The 15,957-nt window shown below is 41.5% G+C and overlaps 2 protein-coding genes across 2 annotated transcripts in view; one reads left to right on the top strand and one right to left on the bottom strand.

Moving 5' to 3' along the window:
* Nucleotides 1-960: 960 nt before the first annotated feature.
* Nucleotides 961-15,957, top strand: part of SMCO4 (single-pass membrane protein with coiled-coil domains 4) — a 29,804-nt gene continuing 14,807 nt past the window's right edge. Inside the window, exon 1 of the mRNA XM_058856153.1 lies at nt 961-1,151. The gene's annotated coding sequence lies outside the window, so the exon portion shown is untranslated. The remainder of the gene's footprint in view (nt 1,152-15,957) is intronic.
* The window catches only part of DEUP1 (deuterosome assembly protein 1), a 63,751-nt gene continuing 60,403 nt past the window's right edge, over nt 12,610-15,957 (bottom strand). Inside the window, 2 exon segments of the mRNA XM_058856141.1 lie at nt 12,610-13,951; nt 13,953-14,077. Coding sequence (XP_058712124.1) covers nt 13,820-13,951; nt 13,953-14,077 — 257 coding nt within the window. The 3' untranslated portion in view covers nt 12,610-13,819.

Genomic DNA, 15,957 nt, shown 5'->3' on the forward strand with positions numbered 1-15,957 from the left:
GGCACTCTGAGAAATGGATGTTTTCAGCAGAAAGAAGAGCAACAGGAGGTAACAACAGGACAGTCTAAGACCACTCAATTACAAGGTTTATTAAGGTTACACTAAGGTGCCTGTCATGAACACTCTGACAGAAAACACTTTAAGAAAGGCACGAAGAAAAGGGTGAAACCACTAAGCTTGGAAAGAGTTTTGTAGCTGTTATTAACCTGGAAGAAGGGCAAACTTCCTCCCAACCAACCTTTTCAGCAGAAAGCTGTGTGTCAGACGCACTGCAACCACTGCAAGCCCAAGAAACGTCTTTTTTTTTTCTCAATATGTGTAATCCTGACAAGAAGAAAAGACAAATAGATGTCTGAGATCTATTTTCCACCAGTTACAGCTTCTGTCTGTTTAGGAAGGTGGTGAGAGGTCTCTTCTCTCGCTCATACTCTCTGTGGCAGTCAGCCTAAGCCATGGGAGCTGGGAAGCAGCTGCAGGTGTTTTGGGGTGTCGCCGGTGCAGAGGTAGCAGCAGCTCAGGCTGAGTGTGACAGGGCTCCGCAGCACACCCAGTCCCGCCGCTCTGCCCACACAGCCCCTGCTCCCGGAGGACGTGCAGCCTGCCCTCCATTTTTATTTTCGGCTCATTATCGCAGAGTTTGATCAACTCAACAGGCGCTTCCGTCCTGCTGGTACGCTGAAAAAAAAAAAAAAAAAAAATCGCTGTCCTGATCCCACCTATTTTTGCGTTCTCCTTTACAAACCTCTCTTCCCCGTCCTGCGCGCCCGACACCTGAGGGGGCCGGGGGGTGCTGCACGCAGCTCCGCGGCCCGCGGGCTCCCTCCGCCCGGGGCCGGGGCCGGGGCCGGGGCTCCCCGGGGCGGCGGGGCCGGGCGCGGCTGGGGCGGGCGGTGCCCGGGCGGGCGGCAGAGGGCGCCCCGCGTTCCGCAGAGCGGGGCCGGGAGGAGCCTCCGGCGCGGCCGGGGAGGGCCGGGGGGAGGGCCGGAGCTGCCACGTCCTCGGCGGCGAGCGGCGGGCGGGCAGCGCAGCCCGCTCCTCGGCTCCACGTGTGGCGGCGGAGCGGGGAAGTTGCCGGCGGCCGGCGCTGCGGACCCAGCTCCTCTCCCGCCGCTGCCCGGCCCTTCCCGTCCCTCGGGAGAACGCAGCTCCAAGTAAGGGCGCGCGGCGGCCCCGCTGCCGCCCGCTGTCCCGGCGGAAGCCGGTGGGTGCGGGAGGCGCTGGGAAGGGGGCGGCCGGGAGCGCCGTGACGGGGCACGGGGCGAGCCCGCGGTGTCCCGGGGGAGCCGCGGGGCAGCGGGATCGGCTCCCGGGCGGGACAGCTTCCTGCTGACTTGGGCTCCGGGCGCTCCGTCCCCCGGCCGGGGCGCCGCGGATCAGCCCGGAAAGTTTGGGAAGGCGGAGGGCGGGCAGGGAGCTGGGAGCCGGCCGGGATCGGCGGGAGGGAGCCGCCGCCGGGCCACGCTCCCGGCGCTGGGTGTCGGTCCCCGGGAAGCTCCGCTGAGAGCTTAGCGAGGAAAAGAACTGCTCCAAAGACTCGCAGAAGACTTTCGGGGTTTGTGTGTTGTTGCTTTTTTCTTTTTTTATCCGCTTGATTTCGATTCCAAATCGCTAGTGCAGTTGTGCTGGGAAACGACCGAGACCCGTGTTTAAGCAGGCTGTTGGAAATAAAAAAAGAAAATCTCAGGGAAGCATTAAAGGTGACCCAAGAAAGAAAGAAAACAATCTATTCTGAGTGTGAAAACGTGGGGTTCATCTCTGTTTTAAAGCACCGTGCCTCTATTGGTGCGTGTTTTGTCCCTGCGATGAGCTGTCATGAGTTCGGTGCATAGTTTTGCGGCTCTCCTTATTGTTAGTTACCTTAAAAAAAATCATTTTCTTCTGTGTTTCTAAACCGATTGTAGTTCAAACCTTTCTCTTATTTTCTCGACTGTTTTAAATGTTTTCTTATCAGAGTGATTTCTATTCCGTGGTCCCTATCCTGTTTGAAATATGTATGGTATTTTTATCGGTCTGTGGGGTGGTGCCACCCTGGGTCGAACCTCTGGGGGCTTCCGTGTTCCTCTCAATTTTGAAAATTTGATTGTCAGCTATTTTTAGCTTCGTTCAGAATTTCCTCCTTGAAATGAACTAGAAGTCTTACAGGAATTCCCTGATGCTCTGTTGAAAAAAAGTGAAATGAGTTTCTTGTTGGTACATTTTTAATAACTTTTTGCTCTCTCTCTCTTAATTGCCTTTTAATGGCCTGTTTATAACATACAGACCTCCTAAGATGAAGCTAAGAAAAAAACTGTTCTTAACCTTTGTTGATTTCACTGATTTTTGTCAGATAAATGAACTGCTCCTGGCACAGAAATTTTAGCTGTTGGTTTCCCTCATGCTTTGTGGAAAATGTAGAAGGGACATGTGCTAACAGGAATTTTAGGTGAAGCTATCAAATACTGCCCAATATTTTGGGAGAACTAGGAACTACCTGTTTCTTTAGTCCATTTTCTAGCCTTGACTGGCATAGGTCTCCATTCTGCTCCTTGAGAGGGTTTTGGCAGAGCTGTTAGCCACAAATGCAGAGCAGTACAGAAGAGCATGGACAGCACTGGCAGACTTACAGAGATAAAGACAAGCGATTTGCAGAGCTGGGCAACTTTAGACACTGCCAGGGTGGACACTGGAAAGCTCTCCTAGGGACTCCTAAGCACACATTACACCTTTTTGGGATATAATTGGTCTTCACAGTCTGATGGGACTGATATGTGTGAGACATCAGATATTCTGTATTTTTAAAAATCTAATAATGTTTTTCTATGCATTAAATTAACACAGAAATGCTTTTACATGTATATATATAAAAGATACATGTACTGATTAGGTGATACAACCTATCTTTTTGGATGGTAGATATCTTTGATGATGTGTAATGTGCAAAGTGTAAAGTGATGCAGTTTCCTTGTTCGTTTTCACAAATTTTCCTTCTCTATCATCTTTCTCCCTTTCCTGTTACTTTGAAGACCAACAAGGCTTGTCCCAATGGTGGTGTTCCACCAAGAAGCAGTGGTGAGAAGCTGACTGAACTCCTCCAGGAAGTCACAGGAGATGGGTCCTGATTCAGAAGGCAGCACTGCTGCCATGGGGACTGTGCTCAGAGAGATACATTGATCTTTAGTAGTGCTGTAGGGGTTTGAGGGAGCTAACCATGAATTCTCTCTGCTGAATTGGACTGGCTTTTACTGCTACAGATGTGCTTCAGCTGCTCCCAAAGCCATCTGAACCCTTTGAGAATGGATCTGGCATCTCATACAGGTCCAGGTGCCTCAGAATAAAATTATCTCTGTCTCCATACTAATCTCTCCATCATTCACTGCAAGAAGCATGCCTGGGTAGATTGACATCCATGACATGCAGTAGCAATTTGTGTTGCATGCCAATATAGATTTCTCTAATTTTTGATTCATTATGCAAATGCTGTCATGCTTGGAGAAATTGTCCTGCAAAGACACCTTGCCTGCTTCTCTGGAGATCCTCAAGGCTGATGCCTGCCACCAGAGCAGTGGCAGGGCTGTAAGCCCACAAATTCTGTAACAAGTTGAGTTTGTTTTTTAAAGGGTGAAAGATCCTGAGGTGTCCATGCTTCTTTCTTGGTTTGTTTTGGTTTTTTGTTGGTTTTTAAATTTTTTTTAAATTATAGCAGTAACAGCTTCCAAGTAAGTCCTGCATACAGCTGAGAAGTTACCTGAGAAGTTACCTTCCTTTCTCATTATGGGAATGAGTTATATGTTGGCGGATGTAGCCTGTGTGAGGATTTGCTGAGCTCTTAATCCTGTTTGTGGCTGATAGGTCATGCAAATATGGAAGGGCATCACTTTCAGTATATAAAGGTCTTAACTGCTCTCTGCCTTAGGGAAGTGTGCTGTTAAAATGCTGTAATTGTTTTATCAGAAGCTACAGGCCATGAAGTTGTAGATGTAAAATCCGGCAACAGTACAGACCACCTCGCCCAGCTTTTTTTTTTTTTTCCCCCCCTTTCTGGTTGCTTGTTTGGGTTTTTTGAGAGAAATATTTTTACTTGTTAAGACAAACCATAAAATAATTCCTATAGGTAATAGAGGAACCAGGCTTTGTATATTGAGTGGGGGAAGCAGCCAGAGAAGCAGCACATGTCTATCTTCAGGGTATGAGAATGTGTGATAATATTCTCTCTGTTGTCTTTTGCCCTGTCACTAATTTAGTTTCAAGATAGGGATTTTTTTGGTCTTCTTTATTCTTCTTTGTTCGTTGTATCGTACACCCATTTTAGATGCAAAGTTAGTCCTACTTTCTTAAAAGTGTGAGCTTTTCTGACTACTGTTGTCATTAAAAATCTTGTAGAATTTCTGACCACTATTGTCATTAAAAATCTTGTAGAATTTCTCAAAAAGTAGGGCATGCCCCAATCAAATTACTCTGCATTAAAGTTCTGAAAGTACAAGCATAATTTTAAGTATATGAGTGACTTGTCAGAGGGGTTATCTTTCTAGTCCATCAATATGCTGGTCAAAACTTAATGGAAATGAAATAGAGTGCAGTGCAGCGAACTTTCCACTGCAGTTTCCAGTGAGTGTAGAAAACACCAGATTTTGCAATTCATGTATGCTATTTAAGTAGCTACTTCATTGATGGGGGCTGCATTATTTGGGCCAGAGGAGTTTACCTGTTTAGTTTAGTGGTGAGATTCTTTGGGGATAAAAAGCTGCTGAGCTAAGTACCTGCCTGCCTTCCTGTTTGCTCATCGGCTGTAGCAAAGGCATGCACAAGATAGGGACCTCACTTCCACCTTAACCAAGGTTTGGTGGGAGATGCTGATAAAACCAGAAACTGGAGCTGGATTCATAGGTGGAAGATGGAGGAGGAAAAGTGATTTGTGACACTGACTTTTGCAGTATGCACGGCACTTGATAGGTTTCCCCGAGTGGAGGTTGCTAACAGTGCCACCCTTGTATTTTCCCCTGTCTGTAAGAGCTGCTTCTGTGACCATAATGCAGTCTTTAACTGACTTACAAAAATTAAACACAATAATGTGGAAATCAGTGAAAGTATCAGTCTTGAGTGTTTGGATTATTTTTTTTTTTCTTTAAATAGGTCGTAACAATAATGCTGGGTTTTTCCCAGTCCTCTGCAGGTGCCTGTTGACTTGAAGGTAAAGGGACATAGCAGAGGAGTCTGACTGCATGCAGAGTGGGTGGGCTCTGATCTGCTCAGGTGGGTATTGACTTTCTGTGTTACTGCAGAGGGTCAGAGGAGACAGGTTTACAAGGTTTTGTGAAATGGCCTGATGTGTGGAAGCAGGAATGCTGAAACTCATTATTGGACTTACTAAAGCCTGTGAACCAGGCTAGAATGTGAACTCGTGACTGGTGCCCTAAGCCTTAGTACCAGCTAACCTATTTTCTGATCCCTTTCATGATTTTTATTTTATCTTATTTGGATTGCACATGTTTTCCATTCAACTTTTTCTCATGGTCCTTTTATTTGCACTGGTATTTTTCTTTCCTGTTTACCCCCAGCTGTTCTTTGACAGTTTGTCTGTTTTTTTTTTTTTTAAATTTCATTGTTAGATTTTTCTCCTGTGCATGGCCTATGTTGTTTACATTTATGCTTCCTTTATTCATCTTCTTACGTTTTTCTCCTTTTAACTCTTATCCTTAGAGGAACCAGTTTTACTCTTAGAGACCAGCCCTTTCTTATTGATTGCTGGCTGCTTTTATTGAAACTAATTTGCATTCTCTGCTCTTATTATGCTAGACAGAGGACTAGTGATTTTGAGTAAAGCTCTTTCTCAAAAGGGTTTGCTCAGAAATTGTCTCTGTATTTCACAAAAAGAGTGGAAAATAAAGAGCAACATCAGTGCAAAAGCTGCTTCTGCCTAAACCAATGTGTTTATATCTTTGTCACATGAAGAGTAGGAAATGTGGCCTGCCCTGCTGCAGGCACAAATGACTCTTTCAGGCTGAAATGAGCTGGTGTGGTGAGGGGGAGTGCAGAATGATATGGCCTAATGTTTGCTTCCATGGGCACCTCATAGACTCTGGCAGTAACAAACCCAATCCATTTGGATTGTGGCTGTGCTCTGCCTTTGTAATGCTGTGATATATTTATGTATTTATTTATTTTCCATAGACTGCACTAAAAAAATGATGAAGAATAAAGATGTACTACAGTTAAAGAGCTGAAGAGCTATGTTTGCATGATGGTAAACTTGAGGGAAAAATGTTAAATGAGAGGAGGTGGCTGGTAGGCTTTAACACTCAAAGTACCATCTGCCTTCAGATAGGCTCTTTTGAGAAGGGTCTCTAATAAGGCTCCTCAAGCCTTATTAGTTGCTAAGCATAAAAGCCCTTGTGTTCAGGTCATGTTGATCTGGGGCTTTGTATCATGCTCGAGGTATGGATAATCAGGGTTTGGATGTACTAGACTTCAGGGTGTATATCCCATCTCCTTCTCAGACTGCTTTTGGTTTAGAACTTGGTCTCACTGCTTTTTCACCCAGTGTCAGTTTGGTTTGACACCTTGGCTTTGCTTATATATTTGGAAAGGAGTTCTCTGACCATGGTACAGTGCTTAGTGTCAGGTCTGGAGGGGGAGGTGTGTTATATAAATCTGTTACCAAAACTCACTGTAGTGCTTTACCTCTCAAGTGTTTGCTCTGAGCATGGCTGCTTACTGGTAATTATATGTCAGTAGCATCATTTTATCAGGATAGATCTTCTACTTGACTTTGACACCCAGCTAGAAGCATAACAAAAAGAAGGAAGGTGCAGGATGGAGTTTTTAAAGTGCACCCTCAAACACAGATCAGGTACATGGCTGTCATGATACAAATAAGACATGAGATCCCAGAGCTTTTTATTAGACTTACTGGTGCCAGTGTAAAATATAGCTCTAAGCCTACAGTCATGCCACAAAAAGGCACAGGAAGTTCGTCTGTGGTTAGTTGTCTTTGCAAATTTAGGTTTGCTCCGAAACCTGTGCACTTACTGTGCTGGGTCTGGCCATCAACTCAACCTTCACAGCCTACTTTAAATGGAAAAACATACAGTTAAACTCTAGCATATTTTAGGACAAAAACTTCAGGATAAATGTGTCTAAGTGGCTTGAGAGGTTTAGGTATTAATGCTGTACAACATCAGAAAAACTTGAGTTTTCTGAATTCATAACTGTTGCAGGAGAAGCTTGTATTTTTACTGTTCTAACCTTTGAAATATGTTTGAAGGCTTGGAGTCTTAGAGTTACTAGTGATGAAGTACTTTAAGATAGAGGAAAAGGCTGCATGCCAACTTTTTGCCTTAATGTTAGGGTTTGATACCATTACTCGAAAGTCTTGATGCTGGTTCTTGCTGCTGAGTTATTATTTCAGTCTGCAGAGCAAACAGTTTCCCTCCATTGTTTAAATCTTTCCCACAGTTGTAAGAGAAATACTTAAGAGTACAGGAAATGGTATCTGTAAAGTAAGATTTGAAATCTGATTGCCTGAACTACTGCTAAGTTTTTGCATTTCTGAAAGTTGAAGATGACTTAGTTATTTCTGTTGGTAATTTACTTAGCATGTTAAACTCATTGTACAGTAATCTCTGTCAAACACACTTCTGCTTTTCTTTTAAATTGCATGATAAATTGAGGATGAGAAACAGAAATATCTGTATACCATAATTTTATTGTTTTTTTTCCTATGTCTTCCAGCTATAGCACCGTCTTCCTGAGTTGGGAGAAAGTGAAACCTTTCTGTTCTGTGTCCAGACAGAACAATATGCAGAAACCAGTAGCAGAAGTAGGAGTGAGAATCCATTTGACTTTTATAATTCTTGCCTTTGTTAATAACAGGATGGGTTATTACTATTGAATATGATGTATTTTTTAAAAAAAAGAAAGTTACTGACTTCAGTATGTGCTTAAGGGAGGAGCAGGGGGAGTTTTCAAACACCCCTTAAGAGCTGTAGGAGTAAATCTTTGGAATAAATTCAGTAACAAGTAGAAATATTTGAGTTGGTTTGTGCATCTTAGCATTGATCTCCTCCTGAACTAATCACACCCCTCCTAACACACACATGGTTTAGCTATACAGTGCCTTGCAGTCTGACCTATACTTTTCTGCACACCCTTCCAAGTAATTAGACAGAAGCAGGATCTTCTGTGTAAGCCTTTGAGCCTTGTTATTTCCGTGCTGTGCTCAGTGTAAAATGCAGTGCTGAGGGACTGGCCTTCAGACCAGCATCTGGAACTGCTTTGCATCTCATCCCCTCTGAACAGGAGTGAGGAGGATTGGGTCTGCCTGTGGTGTAGCGCCCTGTCATAACCCCATGTCTGGTTCTGGTAAATCAAAGCTGTTGACAGCTGGCTTAGCTGCTTTTTTCATGTTCTCTTTGGAACAAGATGATCTTTAAGGTCCCTTCCAATCCAAACCATTTTATGATTCTCTGTGTATGTTCCTGAAATGCCCAAATTCCAGTGGGAGGTTAGTCCCAGCTATCCTTTGTGACTGACAAAATTTCTGTGTGGTTTGGGGAGGGATGTGGTTTCTTTGGAGTGGGCTTTTTAAATTTCTTTTTGTTCTGTGGTTTATTGTTTTGTTTTTTTAGTTGATTGTTTTGAGGTGTTTTGGGAAGAAAGTACCTGTGCAATTGCTGTTAAACTTTTAACTTCTGGATATGTTTTGGGTTGTTTTTTTTTCCAATGCCTTACAAAACAGTGAAAAAGGAACCCCTGACCCCTAAAGCTTTTCTGCTTTATGCACTTCCTTGACATTTTCAAGCCCTTTGTGCTTTTGCAAGGGTATAAACCTGGATTTTTTATATATTCTGTGTTGCTGAACTAACTGGAAAATTTGGGGGTTTAAAAGATAGGAGCTTTGAGAAATGCATTTTTCCTTTGTAATACTTTATCTGTATTCTCTCTGCTGGGCACTCCTGAAGGAGAAGTTCAGTGTGAAGAGAGGTCTTGTGACAGTTCTGCCCTTAGCAACCCTTAGAAGCATAGGAGAGGAAGAATTAAAGGAAAGAGCTGCAGTGTGCAAAGTCTGAAGAATTAACATCAGTCCCTTCTTCATACACTGGAAAGAAAAGAGTTGACTGGAGGAAAGCTTTCCTGTGGTAGAGGAGTACAGACAGTATTTGAGACCTAGTTAAGGCCTCACAAGCAGCAGAAGTGTATCACACTGCAGAAGCTTTCTGGGTTGTGATCAGTGTAGTAAAATACAATTTAAGAAACAGTTAACAAAATGTGTATTCAGTTCACCTACAAAATTCAAATGTATTTGATAATCCCCATATAGTACATTTCAAAAGTATTCTTAAGCTTAACCTTCTTTTAATTTAGAAGGGTCATCACGGTAGAGTATACCACATTGCATGTTTGCTGAACAGCATATACTATCTGGATAAATGACTGAAAACTTTTCCATGTGGCATTTATTTGCTCCTTTATGCCAATTTTTTTTCTGTTTTTTTTTTTTTCCTGTGAAATGAGTGGGTACAAACCTTTTGCTGAATATTTCCATCCATGTTTTTATCCATTGTGTGAAAATATGATGCTCTGTTACTAAAATCAAAAGAATCCCCAGGTTGCAGGCATATATTGTAATATTGTCAGCATTTTTTCCTGTAAGAGTGACAGTGGATGCAAAGGTGTGTTTACCTTGAGGAGGGATATAGTTGCATTCCAAATAAATGTTGTTTATGAAAGTTTATTAGAAATTGTCTACAGGGGAGCGAACATTCAAGGATCAGTGTATATAACGTTTTCTTTGGAACATAACTTTGGTAAATATATTTTTAACGGTTGCTAATCTGTTTCCTGCCTAGGAAACCAAGGAAGTCAAAATGAAAAGGAGATTATGGACATATTTGTTATTCAATGCTGTGTTGTTTCTCTGACTTCCATCTTCTACGCAGTTAGAAACTCTGCAGGAAAGGGATATGTGGCTTGTGTTGAAAAGTTTCAGATTTCCTGTTTCTCTGGTCATGTAGGTTTCTGGCTGAGCAGGTTCACCGTTACTGCTGGGTTGAATCTATCCATATTTTCCTTAGCCCTGGAAAATTTTTGGTCTCCCCTGTTCCTGACCACCCTGGACAGCTGGCAATCTCTTCCTTCCAGTCTCACAATACCAGGAGTGCAGTGGCACCAGCAATGTGTATGCAAGTCCCTTTGAATTCTGCTGTCAGTTATATTTCTTGTGAATAAAGTGTTTCAGAATTCCAGGGAGCCCTGAATATAAAGGTATCAATTATGTGTCAACACAACAGCATCTGTCGTTGAAATTGGGTATCGTTTATTTGGCATCAGCATAGCAAAGATTTGGCTGACAGCCAGAGTGAAATATTCCAGCAGAAGCTGCTGCAACAGGAGCCATCTCAGAAGCAATTTGCTGAAATTCAGGTGCTCTAACATCATCTTTTAATAAATTCTTAAGACATGAGGGACCTTAAGCAAAAAGCCTTACATGTTCCACATTCTTGCCTACTGTTATTTCTTTTTCATGTCAAATTTTTTTTCGTTATACCTCTCTTGGAAGAGATACATACAAGGTTCTGGGATATATCTATCCTGTGATTTAATATACTTTTATATATTATTTTATATATTATATAAATTAAATTATATATTATATATATTTTTATATATATTTTATATATTATATTATATTTAATATACTTTTTTGGCTTCCCACTTCTTACTTCAAGACTGTTTGAAAGTTCCAAATGAAGGCAATCAGTGATGTCTGTTTTGGGGAAGCTTTGCTTAAATGTGAAAGAGGCAAGGCTCTTAAAACATGAGAGTAAGAAATTGCCCCTTGTAAAAGATGGGTGTTCTGGAGGTTTTGCATATTTTTTCTTTTCTGAATATCTTTGTCTCTTCCTTGCTTTTTCTTAGCTGTTTTTCTTAGAATTAAGTAAGTTTTGCATTCCCAAAGATGTAAGTCAAAACAGTAATTTCAGAAAGTTAAGAAACCCCCAAGTCTGTAACACATGCTTTTTGTCACAGACATAATGGCCATGGCTGAATAAGCATTTTCGCAGATCTGTGGGAAATGGGGAACTCGGATGACTTTGTTTTTATGGGTGATCTTTATTGTATTTGAAGGAGGTGAAGAGGAAACTCTTTGATTTAATGATATAGCTTGTAATAGTCACCTGGTTGATTCTGATACCTGTTTAAAAATGAAAGCAGGAAGATCAGAGTTAGAAAGGAGAAAATATAGCAGAAAGGCTCAGTATCCTGTGGCATATCCCAATGTTTACCTCAAGCCTTTTTAGTGACTCTGGGCTCCAAACAGTCCCCATCCCTTCATCAAGTTTTTCACCTGGGTCCTAGAAAAAAATATCCTTTCCAGGGAAGCATTAAGAACAATACAGGGATAAAACTAATTGGGAGAAAATGCACATTGGGTTTTCAGTGCTGGAGGAAAAGCTTGTAGAATAAAGATGAACTGGGGTTTTTTAAAGGTTTTTAGGGTTGTTTTTGTTTGTTTTTGTGGGTTCCTCCCCTCCTCTGAGAAGTTTGAAGTCCTGTGAAGTTGAGTTTTTCTCAGAGGGGAGAGAACAGCAAAAGGGAGGGAGATCTATCATATTGTCTGCATTTTAAATGGGCTGGTTTCTCAATAGTAAATAATAAATAGTAAATAGTAAATAATAAATAAATAGTAAATTTGGATTAGTTCTTCCTACTCTCAAAAGAAATCACAAATCTAGAGTTAAGCAATGAAACGTCTTTAGGAAAATCAATGTAACCTCTATCCAAGCTCAATTTATTCAAGAGGTCGGCTTTGTTGCTACCTTGGCATAGCTTGAATTTAATGATTAACCTCTTAATGACTGTTCATGTAGTTTACATCTGGTATTTTATATATAAGCGTAAGCCAAGATGATAACAGAATGCCGTAACAAAACAATATGTGCTATTCAGGGAAAAATCTCATTCCAAATCCTGTATGCAGCACGCATCAGCCCCAGTGAAACTGAGAGAAGCCCATTAAGAAATCCGATTAGCTGTCTGCTCTCTAGGTGAGTTAAAATCTCTGTCCAGTGTAGTAATCAGTGATGTCTAACTGGTGGCTTATCTGAAATAGTGCTGTCGCCTTTTATAGAGGTGCCTCTCTTGCAGTTCCGCCTGGCTTGTGTATTCATTTCAGCCACGTAGAACACTGAGCGCCCAAGTGAGACCCTGTTATAAATTTTAAAATCCTCTTCAGAACTGAGGCCAGCACTGTCGTGTTCTGTTGTGTTGCCCTTTGTTCCAGCAGGTTTCCTTGTGAGATCTCCAGGTGCCATGTAAGGAGTAGCACACAAGAGAGGGGAGAGTGTGCTTTGTATGAAGGCAGCATGGAAAAGTGCAGCATTAGGTTCAAGTTTCAAAGCAAAGTAATGTCAAGTACTAGTTAGTGTGCTTGTTCCAGCAGTAGTTTTCTACAGGTCAGAAGAAAAAAACCTGTATTTCGGGAAGAAATAATGGAAAATATTTCAAAAGTAGCTTTAGTTAATGCAGTAGCCTGTAAAGTCTAAATTGTTTTCCTGTTAAAATGCAGAATGTGAAGAAGGAAGTTCTAATGTCTGCAGTTTTTGATGTATTTTTTCTCCAGAAAATACAGATCTGGTGTTCCTTCTGTATGCATAGATGTTTGTGTCCATGGAGAGACCTGGCTGAATGAAACCTGTGGAGCACTGCAATAGCAATCAACATGAGTTGCCATATGGGAACTGAACTTTTCATCAGCTCTTGCCACATAAATATAGTCCTGAGTCTTTTGAAGGTGTCATCTGTTGGTGGTTGCTTCCCATCAGTGTTTGTTCATCTTCTATTCCTTCCACTCAGAGGGGGTGAATTTAGACTGCAGCAGTTTTGATAGTTGGAGGTTTCTTAATTGTGGTATGCTCTTTGCTTGTGGGTTCCATTAAGTTACTGTGATCTCAGCCATACTTTGTACCTTATTTTGTATTTCATTCTATACTTGCTGTTTTGAAATATAGTAATAGTGTCATTTCTGTTTAGGTTTATGAACAATTTTGATCTGTTTTTAGCATCCTCAGCTGATTGAAACTTCAGCTTGCCCTCAAGGAAAGTGAGGTAATACCTGTGGTACAGCATGATAGATAAGAAGTTATGCTTCACTCTCCCTGTTCTCAGAAATCTGCTTTGTAGTTGTAGTTCTAGTTTCAAATCTCGGTTAATTTGTGAAAAGAAATCTTGCTTCTCTCTGGGAAAGAGGCATAAGCAATGGCTGATGGCCTGTATCATAGGAGGAGTAAGCAGATCTGATGCCTCCAGCCCTTTGTAGAAAAAAGATGGTTCTCAGAGTCCTGCTGGAGGTGGTGTATACTCAAAATGTGTTTTGAGGTGTCCTCACCTCAGAATGCACAGAATGTACTTGTTGATTCTCTTGGGTTTTGGAGACACATGCTCCAGGAGTATGGGTACAGTACACTTGGTATTATTTAGAATATTTAGGTTTTGGTCTGGTTAGTAAGAGGCTCTGTTAAGCCACTGCCTGGTTTTCTGCTCAGATATTTAGTTTATTTCCCCCTCTGAGCTGAACCTCCATTCCTTTTCTTAGTGTCGTCTTTTCTTCCCAGTTCAAATTAGTTACAGTTTTGGAGGGAATTAATATTTTCCTTTTCTTTACACTTACACCAGAAATTCAAAGGACAAAATTCCTCTTCTTCACTCTCAGGAGTGAAGTGTTATGTTATAGTACCCTTGGATTAAATATTGAGGTTGCTAGTCTACTTCCTGCACTACAGTTCTTGTATAGAGGAACAGCTTGTTTGGAGCAGTATTTACAGAATCATTTCACTCACTATTTTCAAGTCAGTACTGCAACCTTATATAAGCCAGTCTCCATCCACTTAACTCCAGGACAAATGTGGTGATTAATATTTATATAAAAGCTTTCATGTTTCCACAGTGAAATTGTCTCACTTTGAAAAGAAAAGGTGTCTTTTTCCCTGTTGACTTGGTGTGAAAAAGCTTGCAAAGGCTTCCAGCAGCACTGCATCCGAGACAGGCATCAGCAGAAGGACTGAGGTCATCTTTAATTCGGTATTTCATTTTGTGAAATTGCCTACTCCAAGAGAAATAAAACATTTACATGTATATTAACCAGTGTTTGCTAGCTCTTGGAATAAAGCCAGTTCTCTCAGGGCCAAACAAACGCTCTGAGTGAATGAGTAATAATCTGCAATTGTCACTCCTAATTTATGGATGAGTAGATAGAGCAATGTTTGCCATTTTAAGTTGTCCTATTCGCTTGAAAGACTAGAAATCATGATTAGCTGTTGGCTTGGAGTATCAATAGCATGTCTGTTTATAGCTGATTTACTCAGTATAGCTGTTGCAAAAGTTCAAGACCTCCCCACATGAGAAGAAGTAATTGTGAAAGAAGATGAGAACACATGAAGGTTACAGATGTTTTGGGACAGTAATTTGGAGTCCACAGCCAGAAGATGAAGGATACATGGCATCTCCTCTTTGTAAATTACATGCAAGGTCTCCCTGTGTCTCGTTTATTTTCTGAGGAAATCTCTATCGTCATCTTCTCATGTTAAGAGAAAATTTAAAAATGGATTCCCAAGATGATGTCTGTATTGGCTTTTGTTGTTGATAAGTAAGAGGAAGGCATGCTACTGATTATCTTGCAATGATGTTTCCTGTCTCCGAGCCTTTCTATTTGCTTAATTTTCCAACAAATGCAGTTAAAAACAGTTTTGGAAACTTTATTTTACACATTCATGAGCATGCTTTTGTCATGAGGTTAACAGCAATCTTGCCATGATTAGAGTTAATAAAAACACCAATCAGACTCTCTTTTGGTTGAGAAAGAGGTGTGTTTTTAATGGGAATACTTAAAATGCTACCTTATAAAGCCGGTATTATAGACTGCAGGGAGTCAAACAGCACAGCCTCTCTGGAGTAGGAGTTTATGGGAATGAGAGTCACTCTTGAGATTAAATTGTCTGCAGAGTATCCTGTGAAGTCTTCCATGAGGTCTCCTGACTGTTTGTGGAAGAGGCTGCTCCATCACACCTAAATTTGTAGGCAAGAGATAGCTGAGAAGTACGAACCTCGGCTGTCAGCCACTGAAAGCAAAGACACACAGTGCAGAGGTGAGACCTGTCACTGATGTCTGTCTTCTCTGATGGATGGACCCTTCCATCCACTTCTTTCAGTATTTTACTTCCATGCAGCTTTTCTTCTGTGCGCTGGTTTGTCTTTGTTTTCATTTTGTTCCGTTTTTTTTCTGTGCACTAGGAGGCCTCTCCTGCACTTTCTGGCTGGGCTTCATTATCTTGCTCACCTACTTGCGCTGCATCATAACTTTTTTCTTCCTTTCCCCCCACTGCATTAAACTTCCTATCTGTCATCTTGTCAAATGAAATAACAGCAAGAGCAGTCGGTGTTGATGTTGTAGATACCAGGATGTCCACAGCCCAGGGTGCAGCCATTAATATTCTGTTTGTAAGCTGTGGAAGACAGACTCTGAAGAGGTGCCTAAGGACATGATTCCTCAGCCCCTCTTGAAAGGTCAGACATAGGACTTAACTTCTCTACTGTGTAGCCTTAGCTGTCACTTGGTGTTTGCAGGCACTTGGATAAGATTAAAAACTAATATATCCCTCTTTAGAGAGAAGGTCAAATAATACGTGATTCAAACCCTACTTGTACTGGGTCATGGCAGGAACCTTTAAACACTCATTCCCTGTACATGCACAGCTCCCAAAACCATCCGTGAGCCCCAGTGCTGACTTGACTTCCACTATTGGGGTTCTAGGAGCAACTTAGTTTGATTGTTGAGTGTCTGCTGTTGAATTGACAAGAGTGATCTACTGAATATTCCAGTAAAATTATATATATAGATATAATACACATATCAAATGGGGCTGGTTTAAACATGGAAGCAAAATAAGTTATATTTTTAAGAGCTGGTCAGCATTATCTTAATAA

This window comes from Poecile atricapillus, chromosome 1 (assembly GCF_030490865.1).
Source record: "Poecile atricapillus isolate bPoeAtr1 chromosome 1, bPoeAtr1.hap1, whole genome shotgun sequence".
Classification (NCBI taxonomy): domain Eukaryota; kingdom Metazoa; phylum Chordata; class Aves; order Passeriformes; family Paridae; genus Poecile; species Poecile atricapillus.